This window comes from Schistocerca cancellata, chromosome 7, assembly GCF_023864275.1.
Source record: "Schistocerca cancellata isolate TAMUIC-IGC-003103 chromosome 7, iqSchCanc2.1, whole genome shotgun sequence".
NCBI lineage: Eukaryota > Metazoa > Arthropoda > Insecta > Orthoptera > Acrididae > Schistocerca > Schistocerca cancellata.
In genome coordinates this window covers 281,071,962-281,094,193 of record NC_064632.1, presented here as the reverse complement: position 1 = coordinate 281,094,193, position 22,232 = coordinate 281,071,962, and the positions used below count along the sequence as shown (strand labels likewise).

The window sequence follows — 22,232 nt, the reverse complement described above, 5'->3', positions numbered from 1 at the left end:
TTGCCAAGGGGCATGGAAGGGGTACCCACCATGAGCTGAATGGCCAGAGTGACCACTAAATAGGCATAAATTGGGTAAAAACTGTTCAAAGACAGTTATAGAATAGTACCACCTTTAGAGATAGAAAAATAGTGTGTGTGTGTGTATGTGTGTGTGTGTGTGTGTGTGTGTGTGTGTGTGTGTGTGTATGTGTGTGTTTAGTTAAAGGTTTTTACAATTAAAATTAACTTTAAAAATTAATATCATCCCCTTGCTTTGTGCAATTTCTGTAAACTTAATCAAAGGATAGAGCTCATACAGCTCTATTAGGACAAATTATTGTAAATGTTTTATAAACATTATATATTTTAAATTTCATGTTCGAATATGTATTCTGAGCACAAAAACGCAGAGTTTCAGCAAAAGATTAATAATGTAATGAGTGTAATGGCAGCATATCATTTAGTCGCAGGTCTATGGGTATAAATTTATTTAGTTTTATTTTTTCCTGGTGTATTAATGGCAAAATAGCATAAGGTAGTGATTGCCCTTAAAAAAACTTTGATCATTAATGAACTCAGCAGAAAACTAAGAACAGCAGTGAAAAGCTGAGAAAATTTCCATTTAATCTGATATTGAGGTGAGTGTCATAGCCCGGGCCACATGCTGCACGCAAATGCCTGTGAGAGAGGTGATTGTGGCCGATGCTGAAGTGAAGAAATACTGCTGTCGTCCCTGAGTAAAGAGGATGCAACACAACTGCTGATAATCTCGTATGAAGCCTCACAACTGTGAGACGCAATGAAGGCTGTCGCTAGCAGAGATGCAATGGTAACTCCAGAAGAATAGATGCAGCCTGTCTCAAACTGAAGTCCCAGTCCATGTGGCAAAATAATGTGTTAACACCAGTAGTTCTAGCCAGAGTTTTTGAGGTTCCTTTGGCTTAAGGTAAATACTAGACCTGTCCCTCAGATCCTCCAATGAATATCTCCCTTCCCTCACCACCTCCATCCCTCCCTCCCTTCCACCCACCCTGTCAATTGAGACTATATGGTACCACAACACAACGACAATGCCCTGGCTGAAGAATGGTAAAGTTGAGCACTTTTCCATTTTTACTTCTACAACCCTTTTGTTTCTGAGGTAGTTGTCAATCCATATCATTGTACAATTTGTGAAAGGCAACTGTTTCATTTTAATAAGTAATATATTGAAATCACTTGTGTAAAAGGCCTTACTGAATTCCACCCATGGTAATCCATGGCATGTTTTGTGTCATCAGTCATTATGATTAATGCAGTTGCTGTAATATGTTGTTTTCAGAAGGTTGATAGATATTTATTGTGGATATTAAGAGTTTTGAGGTAATCTGTCAGCTGTTCATAAACAGTATACGCCAAGGCGTTAGATACTGAAGATAATATGCTGACTGGCTAGCAGTCACCTAGTGATTTTGGATTTTCATTCTTGGGTATGCGTTGAATTAAACTCTGCATCCACTCAGGAGGGTATGTACCACTAATTGGAGAAATATTGATGCTGTGTGTGAGAACTGGAATAATAGTGAAACTTCCTGGTAGATTAAATCTGTGTGCTGGACCGAGACTCGAACTCAGGACCTTTGCATTTTGTGGGCAAGTGGACGGGTCGCGATTCATGCTTGTGTAGCTCAGTTGGTAGAGCACAACAACATTTTTAGTCATACCTAAGCGTACTGCATCATTGCCTACTGCTGCAGAAAAAATTTCCATACTCTGTGTTTAGAAGCAAATTTTAGGAAAGACAGTTCTGTCAAGAAGACGCAGTCTTGTGGTTGATAATTTGATGATTGAGAATTGGCTGCTGTCGAGGAAAAATCATTTCTTTCTGCAGAAGCTTGAAAAACAGTACCAGATTTTGCCGTTCCTGTGCCGAAGCTGTACAACGTTTTCCATGATGTTGCAGAAGTCGACATGCTGTGTACAGCAGAGCAGGTGTGCCTAATTTTGACATTGTATATTTTGCTTTGCTATGTTTCACAGATTCCTGTGTACTTCATACAGTTCAAGAAGTGGATTGCACTTGAATCTTTTCTTTTTTTTTATGCTGAATCATGTTTATTGATTATTTGGCATAGTTCTGTAGTCAGCTGTGGGGCAAGAGCTCTCTGTACTACGTCAGAATGTTTAGGGGCATGTTTGTCACACAATGCAGTAAGTTTGCGATTTAATTCACTGAATTTATCGTCCAGTGTCAGCCCACACAAGTCTCTCACAAGACTTCGTTTAATGTCATTTTGTTAAGATATGTTTGTTACTGATTCCTGGCCCCCCTCCCCACCCCACCTCCTCTTTTGCTGATGCTGCCGTCCTCTGTCCATACATTTTGTGGAGCAAACTGTGAGATGGTATCATTCTACAATTTTAGTCTTTCTTGCGTGAGCTCTTCTCTGACAGCAATTCCAATCTTTGTGAGTTTTCTATTGTGGCTAAATTCTTCCACTCTCCTTCAACAGTGCTTTATTTGTGGAAAAGGAGGTTCCCATACTGTGACCTTCCAGGGGGTGTCCTGAAACTTACACTTCTTAAAACTTTAACACTTTTCTGAGCATTGTAAAAGTGTGAATACAACACCTGTTTTATATTGCTTCAACCACAGCAAAAGTTTTTTTGCAGTACATTTAAAAATATGTGGTTCTGATTCTTTTTCATCAGAGTTACTGACTTGGCATATCAGTGTGTAGCACCACAAATCAAGCATTGTTTTTTGGTATGACAAATATAATTATTATGGGCCTTGATTTTGTGGCACCATGAAGCCTGCATTCTACACGATGATTTCTGTCGATATCAGCCACATTAATCTGCAAGCCAAGTTTCTCGTGTGCGGTTGTGGTGATGAAATTGTAGGTAGTGGGGAACGGGTGTGGTAATTATGATGATAATCATCCACACTCCCGTCACTTACTATGAATATTTTTATTCTTGCAGTGTATACACTATGCGTGTTGCATAGAGTACTTACTACAGAGGACAGATGTGGTAAAGATAGAGTTGTTCTTGTTGCAGTAGGGCAGTGATATTATTGGGGGTTAGAGCCTGTGGTTCTATGCCCCCCCCCCCCTCTCCCCCTTCGCAAGTGTGGAGCACGGTGACTGGTGTACGTCGTGATGCATTGTCCCACACTGGCAATGGCCAGGGCCAACAAATCGTAGTCCACCAGATGCCTGGGCGGCCGTGAAGGGTGGCTGGCCATGATGTCAGAGGCAGTGCCGATGGGGTGGTCTGTTGAGGTGTAAGTGGCTGGTGGTGTGTCGTCCAGTGTTAGTGAGGCTGTTGGTCTGCCGGCGGTGGTGTCTGAGCAGTCAGTCGTCATTATGAAGTGCTATGGCACCAACATGAGCAGGTAGCCATATGAAGGAAGGGTGGATTTCAGAACTGCTGTGTTGATCATAGGTGGGAGGAGTGTGACCTGCTGTAATGACCTCGAGACCGTGCTGTGACCCGATTGTGTATTGTCGAATTTGGCCATAACCACAGGTAGTGAGTCCTGCAGTGTTACGGAAATGTCTTCTGGGAGGTAGTCTCGCAAGTCTAGGCCGACTGTAAATTGGCTTGAGGGGCCTGGAGCTGCGGCCGGTGGAGGGTACACACAGGGTAGGTCTGCTAAAGTCCACGCCAGATTTAGGCAGTTCAGTGACACTGTTGTTGTTTTGCCAGCCTGCAAGATATCAAATGTGTTTGGCCCTCGTTTCAACACCTTGTACAGGCCATTGTATGCAGTGTGGAGGGCAGGTTTGACAGCATCAGTTCTGAGCATGACGTGTACTTGTGCACAAAGATGGTCAGTTTGGTGTGGTATGATGGTTGCTGATGTGGTCACTGACACGTTTTACTAGGTCTGGCAGGTTGGTGTCCAGAGGGCCGGTAATTTGTGATACAAACTCTGCTGGGTGAGTGATCAGTTCCCGGTAGAGCACCTCTGCCAGCGAGGTGTGCAGATCATCTTTGTAGGCATCTTGTATGCCCAACAACACCCATGGAAGGACCTCCATCCACTCGTGGTCAAGGCATATGAGCGGTCTTGAGGTTGCGGTGCCACCGTTTCACAAGTCTGTAGAATCGAGGATGGTAAACTGTCATGTGGAACTGGAGGCACCCACAGAGGTGGCAGAGCTTGAAGAACAGGGCCGACTTGAACTGCTGCTCCTGGTCAGTTGTCAGGGACTCAGGGCAGCTGAAACACGCAGTCCATAGTGTGATGAAAGTTCAGGTGGTGGTTTCAGCCGAGATATTGGTCAGAGGTGTGGCCTCCACCCATCAAGTTGTCCTGTCTGTTGTTGTTGTTGTGGTCTTCAGTCCAGAGACTGGTTTGATTGGTTTGATGAAGCCCTCCATGCTATTTTATCCGCACAAGCTTCTTCATCTCCAAGTAACTATTGCAACCTACATCCTTCTGAATCTGCTTAGTGTATTCATCTCTTGGTCTCTCTCTACGAGTTTTACCATCCACGCTGCCCTCCAGTACTAAATAGGTGATCCCCTTGATGCCTCAGAACATGTCCTACCAACCGATCCCTTCTTCTAGTCAAGTTGTGCCACAAATTCCTCTTCTCCCCAATTCTACCCCTCCTGATTAGTTACGTTATCTACCCATCTAATCTTCAGCATTCTTCTGTAGCACCAAATTTCAAAAGCTTCTATTCTCTTTTTGTCTTAACTAGTTATCATCCATGTTTCACTTCCATACATGGCTACACTCCATGCATATATTTCAAGAAAAGACTTCCTAATACTTAAATCTGTACTTAATATTAACAAATTTATCTTCTTCAAAAAGGCTTTCCTTGCCATTGCCAGTATACATCTTATATCCTCTCTACTTTGACCATAATCAGTTATTTTGCTTCCCAAATAGCAAAACTCATGTACTACTTTAAGTGTTCATTTCCTATCTAATTCCCTCATCATCACCTGATTTAATTCTAATACTTTCCATTATCCTTGTTTTATTTTGTTGATGTTCATCTTATATCCTCCTTTCAAGACACTATCCACTCCGTTCAACTGCTCTTCCAGGTCCTTTGCTCTGTCTAACAGAATTACAATGTCATCGGCAAACCTCAAGGTTTTTATTTCTTCTCCATGGATTTTATTTCCTACTCTGAATTTTTCTTTTGTTTCCTTTACTGCTAGCTCGATATACAGATTGAATAACACTGGGGATAGGCTACAACCCATCTCACTCCCTTCCGAACTACTGCTTCCCTTTCATGCCCCTCGACTCTTATAATTGCCATCTGGTTTCTGTACAAATTGTAAATAGCCTTTCGCTCCCTATATTTTACTCCTGCCACCTTCAGAATTTGAAAGAGAGTATTCCAGTCAACATTGTCAAAAGCTTTCTCTTAGTCTACAAATGCTAGAAATGTAGGTTTGCCTTTCATTAATCTTTCTTCTAAGATAAGTCATAAGGTCAGTATTGCCTCACGTGTTCCAACATTTCTACGGAATCCAAACTGATCTTCCCCCGAGGTCGACTTCTACCAGATTTTCCATTCATCTGTAAAGAACTCATGTTAGTATTTTGCAGCTGTGACTTATTAAACTGATAGTCTGGTAATTATCACACCTGTCAACACCTGCTTTCTTTGGGATTGGAATTATTTTATTCTTCTTGAAGTCTGAGGGTATTTCGCCTGTGTCGCACATCTTGCTCACCATATTGTGGAGTTTTGGCAGGGATGGCTCTCCCAAGGCTATCAGTAGCTCTAATGGAATGTTGTCTACTCCCGGGGCCTTATTTCGACTTTGGTCTTTCAGTGCTCTGTCAAATTCTTCACGCAGTATCATATCTCCCATTTCATCTTCATCCACATCCTCTTCCATTTCCATAATATTATCCTCAAGTACTCCGCCCTTGTATATACCCTCTATGCACTCTTTCCACCTTTCTGCTTTCCCTTCTTTGCATAGAACTGGCTCTCCATCTGAGCTCTTGATATACATACAGGTGGTTCTCTTTTCTCCAAAGGTCTCTTTAATTTTCCTGTAGGCAGTATCTGTCATACCCCTAGTGATATATGCCTGTACACCCCTACATTTGTCCTCTAGCCATCCCTGCTTAACCATTTTGCACTTCCTGCTAATCTCATTTGTAGACATTTGTATTCCTTTTTGCCTGCTTCATTAATTGCATTTTTATATTTTCTCCTTTCATCAATTAAATTCAATCTCTCTTCTGTTACCCAAGGATTTCTACTAGCCCTCATCTTTTTACCTACTTCATCCTCTGCTGCCATCAGTATTTCACCTCTCAAAGCTACCCATTCTTCTTCTACTATGTCTTTCGCCTGTTCCTGCCAATCATTCCCTAATGCTCTCTCTGAAACTCTCTACAACCTCTGGTTCATTCAGTTTCTCTAGATCCCATCTCTTTAACTTTCCACCTTTTCACAGTTTCTTCTGTTTTAATCTGCAGTTCATGACCAACAGATTGTGGTCAGAATCCACATCTGGCCCTGGAAATGTCTTCCAGTTTAAAACCTGGTTCCTAAATCGCTGTCTTGCCATTATACATTGTACTTGTATTTAGCTACAAGGTGTGCAACTTGGCTTCCGCCATTTGCCGATAGGTGGCGACAACGGTAAGTAGTGGTCGAAAGAAACAGATCGCAGATGTCAGGCAGTTATCTTGGACCTCAGTCAACATAACCTCATTCAAACATTAGTCGATTTGTGTCTGAATCATAAAGTTGTTCTTGATTGAAATCTCAGTTTACGAGCCTAATTCTCATTGTTTGCTGGAGGTGTTACTGTTTTTTTTTTCTGTATGAAGAAAACAGCGGCTGAGTCTCATTGAATGCTCCCAAGCACATATGGTAAGGATACTGTTAGTGAAAGAACATGTTGTGAGTGGTTTCAGTGCTTCAAGAACGGTGATTTTAACATCGTAGACTGGCATAGTGGTGGAAGAGAGAATGTTTTCTAAGATACAGAATTGGAGACATTGCTGAGTGAAGACTCGCGTCAAACTCAAGAAGAATTACCACTATTAGTGGGAGCGACACAGCAAGCTATTTTGAAACGTCTCAAGGCTATGGGCATGATACAGAAAGAAGGAACTTGGGTCCCGTGTGAGCTGAAACCAAGAGATGTTGACTGCATTTGTGTGTTTTTGAACAGTTGCTTCAGAGGCAAAAACGGAAGGGATTTCTGCATCCCATTGTGACCAGGGCAAAAAATGGGTTCATTATGATAATCCTAAACGCAAAAAATCGTGGGGATATCCCAGCCATGCTTCCACGTCTATGGCCAAACTGAATATTCATGTCTCCAAGATCATGCTCTACATTTGGTGGGACCAGCTCGGTGTTGTGAACTATGAGGTGTTAAAACCAAGTGAAACAATCGCAGGTGCTCGTTATCGAACGCAATTAATGCCTTTGAGCAGAGCATTAAAAGACAAACAGCCACAATACAGCAAGAGGTATGATAAAGTAATTTTGCAGCACGACAACACTCGACCCCAAGTTGCAAAAGTGGTCAAAACATGCTTGGAAACGTTAAAATGGGAAGTCCTACCCCACCCGCCGTATTCTCCAGACATTGCTCCCTCTGACTTCACCTGTTTAGATCAATGGTGTGCGGCCTGGCTGACCAACACTACCGATCTCACAAAGAAGTTACAATTTGGATCGATTCATGGATCGCTTCAAAAGATGAACAATTTTTTCGATACAGGATTCATACACTGCCTGAAAGATAGGAGAAAGTTATGGCCAGTGCTGGAAAATACTTTGAATGACACATGTGTAACCAATTTGTTTCATTAAAGCTTCAAATGTTGGGAAAAAATGGTGGAAGCAAAGTTGTACACCTTGTATAATCTATCTGAAACCTTCCAGTGTCTCCAGGCCTCTTCCACATGTACAACCTTCTTTCATGATTTTCAAACAAAGTGTTAGCTATGATTAAGTTACGTTCTGTGCAAAATTCTACCAGGCAGCTTCCTCTTTCATTCCGTATCCTCATTCCATATTCGCCCACAACTTTTCCTTCTCTTCCTTTTCCTGCTGTGGAATTCCAGTCCCCCGCGACTATTAAATTTTCATCTCCCATCACTATCTGAATAATTTATTTCATCATGTATTTCTTCAATCTCTTCGCTGTCTGTGGAGCTAGTTGGCATATAAACTTGTACTACTGTGGTAGGTGTGGTCTCTGTGTCTAACATGGCTACAATAATGTGTTCACTATGCTGTTCATAGTAGCTTACCTGCACTCCTATTTTTTTTTATTCATTACTAAACCTAGTCCTGCATTACCCTTAAATGAGTTTGTATTTATAAACCTGTATTCACCTGACCAGGAGTCTTGTTCCTCCTGCCACCGAACTTCACCAATTCCCACTATATATAACTTTAATCTATCCATTTCCGTTTTTAAATTTTCTAACCTACCTACCCGATTAAGGGATCTGACATGCCATGCTCCGATCCGTAGAACGCCAGTTTTCTTTCTCCTGATAACGATGTCCTCCTGAGTAGTCCTCACGCGGAGATCCAAATGGGGGACTATTTTATCTCCTGAATACTTTACCCAAGTGGACCCCATCATCAATTAACCATACAGTAAAGCTTCATGCCCTCGGGAAAAATTACGGCTGTAGTTTCCCCTTGCTTTCAGCTGTTCGCAGTATCAGCACAGCAAGGCTGTTTTGGTTAATGTTACAAGGTCAGATTAGTCAATCATCCAGAGTGTTCCCCCTGTATCTACTGAAAAGGCTGCTGGCCCCTCTTCAAGAACCACACATTTGTCTGGCCTCTCAACAGATACCCCTCCGTTGTGGTTGCACCTACGGTACAGCTATCTGTATCACTGAGGCACGCAAGCCTCCTCATCAGCAGCAAGGTCCATGGTTCACAAGTAATATAAAATACAAAAATTACAATTCAGAATGCAACTAAACTGCATAAGACACTCCAACATCTTAAAACAGCAGAAATATCTCTACGAAAATCTTAGTATGCACCTGAAAGGCACTTATACAATCATTTCGAACATTGTGAAAGCTGGATTGCAGTAAAGACCTGAAGAAGCCGTTGGAATGTGGGAGGGAAAAATATTACGCAATATTTCTGGATCAGTGAAAGACGCTGTCAGGTGAGAAGCGAATAACATACACATGTACAGATATGATTTTGCTAAATGGGGACAAACAGCGGGAAACAGTCCCTGAGCAAGTAAGGTCATACGGACAGACATATGGGAATGCGTTCCAAAGGAGATACACCCACTTGAAGGTGGAGATGAAAGATATTTGACTGTGACCTCCTCATCACCACCTGGCACATGATCTGCCAGCATGGCTTATGCCAGGCTACCGTGTGGAACATTCTACATTAAGAACTACCACCATTCGTACCACTTTCTGTATCACTTACAGCTTGTGCATGCCTTATTAGCTATGGGATTACCAACAGTGTTGTCGCTGTCCTGTCTATGGCTGTTAAAGTTTACTTGTATCCATTTGAATCTGGGAATGTCCCCACGAGGTGTATGTGGAGCATGTTGGAAATGGCCCTTCGGAATGGGTAATTTACCGAGGGGTGGTTGGACGTGACATCCTGTCTTAGCCTGTTGGCATTGTATGCAGGCTCTCATCTACACAGTGCAGTCACGTTTAACGTTAGCCCAAACGAAACGTTCTGTTATGAGTTTCAGTGTTTAGTATACACCGAGGTGAAACAAGTTGTGGAGGAGGTTGAAAAATGTCTTCCTGAACTTCTGTGGGACGACTGGTCATTGCCATCATGGGATGCATCGCACCAAACTACTTTGGTTGTGCCTGTGATGGTCCACTACTTGAGCTGGAGGCCCGCTGTGTCTCCAGCTAGCAGGTTTTGAAGGTCGGTGTAAGTTGCTTATGCCTCCCCTAGTTGTTTGAAGTCAAGGTGTGCTGATGTGGCGGCAAATAGTGTGAGGTAGTCAGCCACCATGTTTTCTGCTCCCCCTACACAACGGACATCCATAGTATATTGTGAAATCAAGTCATTGAGGGGAGGTATTGATTGGCGGGTTTGTAATAGCATCAGTTAGAGGTTGGTGGTCTGTGTAGATAGCGAACGATTGGCCGTCAATTTCATCTCGGAAGTACTGAACTGCCTCGTATATCGTAATATCACCAGAAGCTTGTGATTGAAGGTTGACTACATTTTACAGGAGTTGGTAACTTCCCGTGAGAAAAACCGTAGGGATTGGATTACACTGGAGACTTCCACTTGTAGCACTACCCCATTCGCCCGGTCACTAGTGTCTGCCATTAAAACATTATGGGCATCCGGCGATGGGAGTGGTCTGAATGAGCTCGGTTTCGATCTTCTTGAAAGCTGCTTGCATATCAGAAATCCATACGTGTTCTTGCCGTGGAGTGACTGTGAATGGCAGAAGGGTTTCTGCTGCATGGGGGCGTGTTGTCAATAAAAATTAATTACTCCTAAAAAAAAAAAAAAAAAAAAAAAAAAAAAAAGAAGAAGAAGAAGGCACAACTCTTGATAGTCCATTGGGGTGTTAGGTTATGGATTTGGCCTATCTTTTCCAGGGTGGGGAGGATGCTCAAAATGTCGACGACGTGACCTATGAATGTAACACATTTTTGCTGGCATTAGCATTTTTCCTCATTGACCACAACACCATCTCTGCTATTTTGTCGGATACTGCTTAGAGGTGTTTCTCATGACCGTGAGCTGTTTGTTAGGAGATAATTACATCGTCCAAGTAACAATAGCAAAAGAGCATGGTAAAACACAAGCCATCAATGAACTATTGCCAAGTCTGGGCTGCATTCTTCAGTCTGAAGGGCATAAAAAGGAATTCAAATAGGCCAAATGGTGTAATTATAGCCTTTTCGGGATGTCCTCTGTGGCCACTGGAATCTGCGAATAAGCTCTTTTTATAGGCAATCACGCTAAAGAGGTTGTGTCGGCCAGTTCCGGGAGAGGTCCTGAATATTGGTCACGGAGTAACTATCAATGATGGTGCACACATTCAAATGTTTATAGTCCCTGTGACAGGTGCCATGTTTTATCTTTTTTCATTCTCATAGTAATCAATGAGGCCCATGCACTGTCTGATGATCTGATGGTGCCGTCGCTTCAGTTCCTTGATCGTGGCCTTGGCTATCTTTAGTTTGTGAGAAGCGAGGTGGCGGGGCCAGCGTTGGACTAGTGGACCGGGGGTAGTATTAATTCTGTGTACAGTACCATCATGTACAATGTTAATCTTTTTATGTGGCTGATGTAGATTAGCATGTGAGGCACAGAATCTGCTCGCAGAGGCGATATTACTTTTTATACTTGACCCACTCATGAGAGCAATATCATTGTTTTTGCACGGCCTGCTCACGGGAGTGTTGTCACCAGAAGTAAGAGACACTGGACTGATCTGCGATTCTGAAGCCCTGGCGGCATCTCGGGCCTGCGATTCTCATTGTTGCCGGTGCGAGGACAGTTGTTGCTATGTGGTGTGCAGTTGTGCCATGATCTCGGAGTAGCGCTTGTGGAGGTGTTCGTTAGCTGCTTGTGTGCTGGCATTGGTGTGGCAGAGGTCGGTGTACGCAGTAATCACAGATTTAAGCTCCTTGAACAATACCTGGCACTTTAGCGTGAGATCCAGCACTGTTTCAGAGATAGGAGAAGCGGGCGGCGGAGTTTCATCCATCGGTAGGTGATCACTGTTTAGTCCTCTGATCGGCATATGGCCGTCGCATTGTAGCAGTAAGGACTGCCCAGGTCCAGCAGAAGGTTATAATGCCTCAAAAAATCTTCGCCCAACACTAGCTCTACAGTGTTGGCCACGAAAAATGTTCATAGGTGAGGGGTGTGGTTATCCAGTTGAACTGTGATAGAGGCCATGCCTATCACCAGAATCACTGAGTCTTTCGTGGCACATAGTTGTATAGTGGATGGTATATGTTTTCCAGGAGCCACCTGAGGTGGCAGTGTACTAAAGTTGGCACCCCTATCGACTAGGAAGTGTGCTCTAAGATGGTTGTTGTAGACTAACCAGGAAAGTACTTGGGCTCGAACAAACAAAAATAAACCAAAATCGTGTGAGAAATAATGTAGAGGTCTCTTATTGCACTAGTGATACCCCCACATTTGCAAAACTCTGCAGTGACCGTTAGAGGCCTCTACGTATGCCATGCCGCATTGCACACTGGCCTGCCGGTACGCCAGTCGGGACCAGTAGAGACAGTGCAGTGTGCCTCTGAAGTTGCGTTTTGTGACATTATTTGTGTATTGAAGCGTCAGATGGCTCGGTGATTGGTAATCGATCCTGCTAATGTATTGTGATTGTTTGAGATGAAGTTACGAAGAACCCTTCTTGGTGAAGGTGGTATTGGTGTAGAAGACGAATCATTCGCATGTTTTCTGGTATCTTTTATAGTGCAGAAATATGAGCATAAGTTAGAAACAGATACTATTGTAACACTAACACATAGTGATGATGATAGGGATGATAATGACAAACAACTCATTGCAAACGGTAGTGCTACGGCAAGTGCGAGAAGAGGCGATGGAAGCAGTGACAGTGAATACCAACCGTCTCCCAAGAAGAAGGTTAAAGTTGCAAGTATCATCACTGCGTTTGATGACAACACACTGGAGAACATGTACGATGATTATTACGTAACAGGTTAAGAGGTTTCGACACATGCGACAAGCATCTGAAAAGCTGAAGTCGAAAAGTAATATTAAAAACATACTGGATTACGTGGCAAAGAAAAGAGAAGGAAATACAGTTTTCAAAGGAAATTGTACACTGCTGTTCAAGACCATCAAGGAGCGTGTAATGGCAAAATTCGATGAAGTGCGAGAATGCGGTTCCACCGTTCATTATTGGCATTTACAACATTGCGCATTGGACGTAGCCAGAAATCTCGGGTGTACAAACTTTACACCTTCACTAGGATTTATTACTAATTTGAAAAAGGAGTTTAGGATAACATCATGCCGTATCACTATGCTCCAAGCACGAAAAGATAAGGATGACGAAGAAGAGCTGATTGAAAGAGCTCAAAGATTTGTTGCTGACGTCAATGAGCATATCACGAGAGAAAACATCGATATTAGTTCTGTATTGAACTGTGGTCAGAGTCAGTTCAACTATGAACTTTCTTGTGACAGAACACTATCCATGAAAGGGGAGAGAAACACTGTCGCGATGTTGCAATCAGTTAACTGTGCAACACAGTTACACGATCGATGTTGCTATATCAATGGATGGACGATTGGCAGACAAACTCTATATTTGCTTCCAAGAATCCAGTGGAAAGTTTGGACCCCGCGTGTCAAGGGAAATAGAAACGCGGTGCCCTCCAAATGTCGTCGTCGATGCAAGTGTGAGGGCGAAGATGACGAAACAACATCTGAAGACGTTTTTTCTGTCAGTTTTGAATCCATATTTGTCAAGAAAGTCATTAGTACTTTGTGACTCCTGGTCTGGACATAAGGATGAACGAGTACTAGTGGAAGCATCTGGCGGAAAACATGTGGATTTAAAAATCATTCCGCTTAAAACTACAAAATATGCACAACCTCTGGATGTGTATTTTTTCAGGCAATATAAAATATATGCCAAGAGAATAACAGACTTCATTAAACTATGTTACAGTAATATGCAGCCGAAATTGCACGACAGATTCTTTATCATGAATATGCATTCTTTCATTTACAATCAGTTATCTGCAGGAGTATGCAGACCAATGCTTCGTTACGTGTGGCAGTACGCTGGCTACGATATTGGTGAACTAGTGAACAACTTCAAAAGTGTCATTGGCGTGGCGTTCAACACTGATATTATAGAATGTGCAAATATGCCATGCGATCAACTTGCATTTCTTCACTGTGCGTTTTGCAGTCATTCGTATTGCTCAGAGCATTTTATTGACATTCCACATTTACATTTATAGTTAAGATTGCTGCATTGCATATGGCGTCTACAATTACATCTACAGTGATATCTAGAGCATGACTGCAGAGTTTTGCAGAAAAACGATACCCACCAGCACATTCAGAGGTACATAATGGTCCTGTAACCAAACTTTCATAAAGATCTGTTTGTTCGAGCCCAAGTACTTTCCTGGTAAGAGCCATGCACTGTTAGAATGTAGATGCATATTATAATGAGTGTTGTAATGCTTCATAGTGAGGCAGCTTGAAGCAGGGGAGTGACCTGATGCGCCTGTGTCAGGCTGCTGTTCTAGCTTCGGTAACTGCTGGATGGATGGCAGTGCCATGTGTTGGCAGTGAAGCTTGCGTGGAACCATGAGGGGCGGTGTGACTGGGCAGGTACAGTAACCTAGTTAGGGGAATTGTTGTGGCGGTTAGGCGTGGGTCAACAGCCAGGTGTGAATGCAGCAACTGGTTGTTTACATTCTACTACAAACGTGGCACCTGGGTCTGTCGTGGTATCTGATTATTGGTGCCTTGCTGCAACGTAGTCTTGTGAGGCTGCTGCGGGCACGGCGTGGAAGGGCTTGGCTGAGGTCAGAGCAGATCAGCGACTGTCGGTTGGCCGGGCACTGCGCAGTGAGTGCTGCGAAGTGGTCTCCACGGGCAAGGCCAATGTGAAGACGTGCGGGCTGGCTGTAGATGCAACCGGTGTTGATGTTGGTGCCGGAGCCAATGTGAGTGTTTATCAAGGCATGATGTTGTGCAAGGGTAAACATCCAGTTGGCAAGGCATAACCAGGTTTCCACCTGTTTGTCCTCAAGCATTAGCATTGCTGTCTCAATGTTTTCAGGCAGCTTCAAAAGCCATAGTGACCATAGAGCACAATCTGATAAGAGGTTTGTGTCGATTCGGAGGCGTAACCTGTGCCACAGCACTGACTGATTTTCATGGCCCAGCGACGTTTCAGCGATGGCTAGGTGCAGTGGGTGTTCAGGTGAACGCGATAGGCCTGTAATGTGAGTGTCTTCACTGTCACATTTCCGTTAGTGTTTGGTGTGTGCAATAGAAGGTTGCTGATAAGATCGGTGTTGGTGTGGTGGTGGTTCAAAAGCACCAAAAACTTGTCATGGTCATCTGTGATCCCGGCCGGCTGCATCATGCACTCACTGAGTGTGAATCATACTTGCGGAGAATCAAGTTGTGGCAGCAGCAGGTGTAACCTGATGTATGGCCACTGGTAATCTGCTTGGTGGCGAGGGGCTGCGAGCAGTATGAGGTGGTTGTAATAGTGCAGAGTATCTGGTGCGGGTTTGTGAACACTGTCTGGTGGCGCCGATAGAGGTAGCAGCTGTTGTCTTGGTGCAGTAGTTGTGGGAGGTATGTCAGTAATGCGGGTATTTTGACCAATTATCACGGAACATGGCGCTGATGTCATGGAGGACGGTGATGTAGTGGGGCACCAAGGAATGCGGCACAGTGGACGGGTTCTGGTTGGTGGCAATTGTAGTGGATGGCACATCGGCGTGAGTCACCCAATGCGGCAGCTGGTGAGGCTTGCCGTATTGATATGCTGTCATCGCGAGGTGTGAAAACCCTCCACAGTTGCAGGTAGACACGGTGTGCCTGCTTGTTGAGTGATGTCACATGGCTGGCATGGTCCTGAACACGGCGCGGCTGTTGTCAGTGTGACGTCATGATGATGATGTCATGAGAGTCACGGTGCGGCTGTAACAAGTGTGATGTCATCTGGGTGATGTACGATATTGCACAGAGCATAAAGTTCAGGCTTAGGCTGCAGAATAACATGGTCTGGTGCATAAAGGTCACTTGTAGGGCGGATTTGTCCACAATAACCCATAAATATTGGTTCTCTGCAGTGGAAGGCAGTAGTATATGGTGACGATTGTTTGACAACAATTGCGGTACTCTGGAGGGTGTCCATAATTTGGTACATTCACACAGAATGTCGATATGTGCTGATTGATTAGAATGAAAATGAATACGTGTGGTTCATTAACACTGTCACTGATAGGTATATTAGTAGCACTGGTTAGGTGGTAGGTGGGGATGGCGGCAGGAAAACATTGTTCACCATGTAGGGTCACTGTTGATGTAGCTCAGTTAAAAGGGAGTTGTAGGCTTCGTTTCACCACCTTCACTGATAACATCGTACTTGATTTGTGATTTAGTGTTTTTGTCCATTTGCCGAGAGATAATTATGCCCTGGTTTGGCGGTTGTTGAAACTATGGGAACTTTGTTGACCGTTCAAGAACCATAGTTGCACTGGTTATATCGTCTGAGAATCAGTGAGAACACCAAATAGATGCACAGATAAATTGTCTGTATTGATGCCAGGTGAGGAAGCATCGTTGTGGGGCATATTCTTCGCGGCGTGTAATTTGTATCCCACAGTAATTGCTGGAATGCCGGCATGAGTATAGCTCGGTATTTCACAGTGCGATTGAAAAGAAAATAACGGTTCCACCACCGTAGGTAGTTGAGACTGGGCATGATAATTACGACAATAAATATTCACTCACACTCCCATCACTTACTGTGAATACTGTTATTCTCGCAGCGCACCCCAATGCGTGTAGCATACAGCGCGTACAACAGACGACTGATCTGACAAAGATACAGTTGTTCTTGCTGTGATAGGGTAGTGATATTATACGGGATAGAGCCAGTGGCTCTATATCCCCAGAAAATCATTGGTGTTCTTTTGCTCGGTTTCAGCCAACCTGAAAAAGCACAAACTGTCCCTTCTCCGGTACTGCTACAGTTTGTCAGCAATTGCTTAATATTGAGATTTTGTCTATGTAAACTGATGATCAGAGTACACTTTCCTTGATTTTACTGATACAAATGGGAATTTAAAATTCAGGTTTTGCCCCTTGTCGCGCTTAAGATTGCAGCAGACGCAAATTCTAGTGCACACGTGACAAATTAGACTCTGTTGTGGCTACTTGGTGCAAGTCATTACCTGGATTACTCTGTGGGATTATTTCTGTTTGACTCAGTACAGGGTGATACGCAGTAATTTGTCACACACAGAAATATGTGCACATCCATATTGAGATGTAATGATCATTTAGCTGATGTGAATGCTGATTTCATACATAGACAATTATCCTAGCATTTTTAAAGAAAGTCACATAATAATTTTAGTGCAGAAGTTTATGGCAGCTAAACATACTTGGAAAATGTGATCAGTAGCACAGCTGGTGTCAAATGTACCATATTACAAATACCTGTGACTATTGGTGAGACTGGAAGGGAGTTTGAGTGGATAGGAAGAAATAAGGTCCATACTACTGGGTCAGATATATAGAACTCTCTCCACCTTCACCAGTGATTAACGAGGAAGTTGACTTAAGTTTATACTCATTGTGATGAAAAATGACACAATGGAGGATTGGATGATTTGCTGACAGACAATGTATGTGATAGCATTACTAGCAGTAGTAATGTTGTTAATGTAGTTCCATTGATATTGCTCAGTCTTGTTGTCAAAGGGCGTAAATGGATGGCTACTGATGACTCATATCATGTATCCAACAACTTGTATTTTTTTAGTCTTGTCTTCTTGTCACGATTCAGGGCTCTACACAACTTGCCTCTACTTGCAGTCGGAGAGCTCAACATGTCATCAGACTGCCTGGAGAGATCACACGATGAGTTCATGGCATTATTCTGTGAAATTCAGACAGATGTGTCAACACAGTTTGATGCTAAAGTATTCATCTGCATCCCATTGTGCATTCCTGTAATTCCAATAGCATTCTTACTTACTTTTACTTTACACGTGGCTAAGGCCTTATCGACCATACACCTGCTCTACGAGCCTCTTCCAATTATTTCTATCCAGGGAAATTGTTGTCCAATCAGAGTTGATGCCCATCCTAGCTGCATCTTCCCGGATATTCTCCATCCACCTAATTCGAGGTCTTCCTCTTCTTCTCTTTCCTTCTAATTTCTTAGTGGATGCTATTTTGGGTAGTCTGTTCTCCGGCATCCTTGCTACATGACCAGCCCAGTTCAGTCTTCTCTTCTTTAACATTTCCACAATGGTACTATGTTTGTACAGCTCCCGTAGTTCTTCATTTGTCCTTATCCTCCACTCCATGACATTTTCATCGAAGATTGGTCCAAATATTTTTCTTAGTATTTTTCTTTCAAATATCAAAAGTTTTTCTTCATCTTTTTTCCTGAATGTAATAGCTTCACATCCATATAATGCTACTGGTACAATAGTTGACTGATAAAAACGGATTTTGAATTCAGTACTAAGTGATCTCATCCTTAAAATTTTGATTCAGCTGTAAAAAGTTCTATTAGCTGCTGCTAGACGGGCGTCTATGTCTATTTCTGCTCTATTGTCTCTGCTAAAAAGACTCCCTAAGTACTTGAAGTGGTCAACTGCCTTGAAAGTGAGACCATTTACGGTCAGTGGTGTATTCTTTTGGAGTTTTTTACTTATGACTAGATATTCTGTCTTTTCTTCATTCACATGAAGTCCAGCTTTCTCAGCTATTTTGTAATAATTTTGCATCATCCTGATTAATTCAGCTTTTGAAGTGCTTATTAAGGCTACATCATCTGCATAAGCAAGTCTAGTAATGTTCTGTCCCTGCAGTTGGATCCCTTGTGGATTAGTTTTGGTGAATTCTCTATCAATCTTCTCTAAGATAATATTAAATAGAATAGGTGAGATGGCATCCCCTTGTCTCAGTCCAGTGTACACCTTAAAATTTTCAGTCTCTCCTGCAGGTGTCTTAACTTTGCATATGGTTTCTTCCAAACACATTTTAACTAATTTGATTAATTTTAATGGTATTTCAAATTCTTTCATGGTGTTTAAGAGTGTCTGTCGGTGTATGCTATCATAGGCCTTCTTGAAGTCTATAAATAGAATATGGATATCTACATTAAATTCCCATGCCTTCTCAGTTATTTGTCTCAATGTGAATAAGTGATCCAAAGTGGATCTGTTAGTGCGGAAACCACATTGGTAGTCCCCAATCAGTTCTTCGGTTATGGGAATCAGTCTGTGTAGTATACACATCGACAAAATTTTATACGTGACATCGAGCAGGGCAATTCCTCTGTAGTTATCACAGACAAGGGGATCATTCTTCTTAAAGATGGGGCATATAATTGCAGTTTTCCAATCGGCCGGTATGTTTTCTGTCTCCCAAATTGTTTCAATTAAGGAATGTAGTTCTATTTCCAATTGTGGTCCTCCATTTTTTAAAAGCTCAGCATATACCTGGTCTTCCCCACAGGCCTTGTTGTTCTTTAATTTCTTTATTGTTTGTCTTATTTCATTTACTGGTGGTGTGGTGACTTGTATATCAACTGTATCTGGTTCTTCAAATGTAAAGTAATATTGTGGATCATTGCAGTTGAGCAGCTGTGTAAAGTATGTCTTCCATGTTTCTTGTATGTCATTCTTGTTTGTAAGTATTTTCCCATTATGGTCCTTTATAATCTGTTCCCTTTTAGTGAATTTTCCCAAGGACTTTTTTATATTCTGGTACATCTGCCTTGCTCTGTGATGCTTGAAATCATCCTCCGCTTCTCTTACCATGTTGTTGTAGTGTTTTCTCTTCTCTTGTCTTAGAGTTCGTTGTGTTTCCTTGCGGATTTTATAGTATCTCTCCTTTAGTGTAATATTGTCCATGTCTTGTAACCATGCCTTCCTCGCATTTTGCCTCTCCAGTACTCTTTCTTGGCACTTTATATTAAACCAGATTTTGTTAGTTCGTTTTCTTTTACCTATAGTTTTGGAAGCTACATCTTGAATACTGTTTCTGAGGTGTCTCCATCTACCTTCCACGTCTTGCTGGTCACTATGTGTCAGTCTAGATTCCGATAGGTTAATTTCCATTTCTTTCCTAAAGTTTTCTTTTATTTTTTCTTCTGCCAGATTTTCTACATCGTACCTTTTAATTTCAACCCTATTTGTACTTTGTTTCTTTTTTAGCTTTATTTTCATTTGAGCTATGATTAACATATGATCTGTCTCACAATCTGCTCCCCTAAAAGTTCTAACGTCTTTAATACTGTTTTGAAATCATCTTTGGATGGCGACATGGTCAATCTGGTTCACTACTTTTCCATCTGGTGATATCCATGTCCCTAAATGAATGCGTTTGTGTTGGAATTTTGTGCTGCTTAATGTGAGACCATTTGCCATTGCAAAGTTTGAGTTGCACACCATTCTCTGAACTTTCATCATGTAAGCTGTAATTCCCAATGGTTGGTTTGTAGATTTCTTCTTTTCCTACTTTGGCATTAAAGTCTCCTAACACTATTGTTACATTATGTCTACTTATTGAATTATATGTCTGTTCCAGTTGACTATAAAATTCTTCTTTCACGTCATCTTCCTTATCTTCTGTGGGTGCATGAACATTTATAAATGTAATATCAAACCACTGAGCTTGAATTGTAATGTGTGATATTCGGTTATTAATTGATTTGAATTCCTTTATTGTGTCAATTGCTGTTTTATGAATGTAAAAGCCCGTTCCAAATTCATGGTGCTGACCGCAGTCTCCATACATTATTGTCCCATCTCCTATTTTCATTGATCCCGTTCCCTGCCATCTTATTTCTTGGAGCGCAACCAGTTGTACCTTGTATTTTCCTAGTTCGTTTATTAGTATTTGTGCGCTTCCTGGGCGGTATAGACTTCTGACATTCCACGAACCAAAAGAGAAATCCTTGTAACTTTGCCAATTTCTGTTCCAGTAAATTCTGTCCTGTTTCCGAGGCATACCTTGAGTGTCCTGACCGGCCATTGTTTTACATGAGTGGGTTGGTAGCCCTCTGCACAACCCCCAACCTGGAGGACCAGGAGTCTTGATTTTGGGGTACTCTACCCCTAGGGATTTGCCTTCACCATGGCTTAACGAGTCTTCCCTACCCGTGCTAGTTTTGGTCCACCCCAGGTATTTTATTTCCCCGGTACCCCCCATATCTGGAGAGCATTCCCCAATCCGCCACCCGGGGAGGCGCCCGATGGGGGACTAGCAACCCCACACAGGCCAATAGCATTCAGCTACATGAAATTTCTGGTTATGAAGAAATTAATGTAATAGACTTCTGAGCTATCATTTCTGTGTGATTTGTCACATGACCATCTTGGATTTCAGAAAAGTTGATTATAGAAAGGAAAATATACATGAACCATTGCAACACTTCATGTGTGTTTCCTCATTTTTACTTCCCAGCAGCTGTATACAATGTTGCATTTTTTAATATCAACAGAAAACTATGGAGAGAAACATTTTTATGTGAAAATTATTTTTATTGTAATTTTAGTGTAAAATGTCCATCAATTTTGAAATGCCATTCCTTTAAACATATTTTTAAAGTACTGTGCAACAGCTCTTTTCTTGTCAGATAGTACATTAATTCTGGAAAAGACTCCATACTGGGGGTGATAAGTCCCCTGTACAATTACGTAATTGTTTTTATCTGCTCATGAGTAGTCTTTATTTACTAATTTGTTACTTTCAGGCTAAAGCAAGACAAGTTGAGAAAGCACGCGATCTCATGTTTTCGGGTGCTAAAATAAATTTTACTGAAGACAGAGCTGTTTTGCATGTGGCACTGCGAAACCGTAGCAATACTCCAATTCTTGTTGATGGGAAAGACGTAATGCCAGAAGTGAACAGTGTTTTGGAGCACATGAAGACATTTACAAAACAGGTAAAAAGTTAATAGTTGGTTGTACTAGTATTGATATTATGAAGGAAACCACAATAAATGTATATAGATGTCCTTGCTCATCACACTCTTTTTATGTAATTATCCACTTCTTACTACCTCATCCTAGAATGGATGGTTCTCATTGCTCACATTATGTTTGGAGCAGAAAAATTGTGTTAAGAATTATGCTGCATTTGTTGTAAATTCTAATAATTATTTTCTTTTAGGTGATCACTGGTGAATGGAAAGGATATACAGGGAAACCTATTAAAGATGTCATTAACATAGGAATTGGAGGTTCAGACTTGGTAGGTATGAATTGCAAGATTCAACAATACAAATAGATTAGTTAAGTAATAACAAATTGTGTACATAAGTAATAACACTGGTTGTGGAGTTTTCTATCTGGCAACAGTGTGGGCAGACCCTTGCCTGTGGTGTCAGCTGAATACTACAGAAGTCTTTATTGAGTTTCAGCCGTCTAATGTAGTAGATCCTTACTGATTTTTCAAGCACAGCTGTTATTTCTCGTGTAGTTGGAATCTGAATGATTGAATTTTAAGCAAGAGAGCATTACAAAGGTCTTTTTTCTCAGAT

General features: G+C 42.0%; 1 protein-coding gene across 1 annotated transcript in view; it reads left to right on the top strand.

The window, feature by feature from the left end:
• The window catches only part of LOC126092024 (glucose-6-phosphate isomerase), a 112,860-nt gene that overhangs the window by 15,074 nt on the left and 75,554 nt on the right, over positions 1-22,232 (top strand). Inside the window, exons 3-4 of the mRNA XM_049907418.1 lie at positions 21,444-21,635; positions 21,863-21,943. Coding sequence (XP_049763375.1) covers positions 21,444-21,635; positions 21,863-21,943 — 273 coding nt within the window. The remainder of the gene's footprint in view (positions 1-21,443; positions 21,636-21,862; positions 21,944-22,232) is intronic.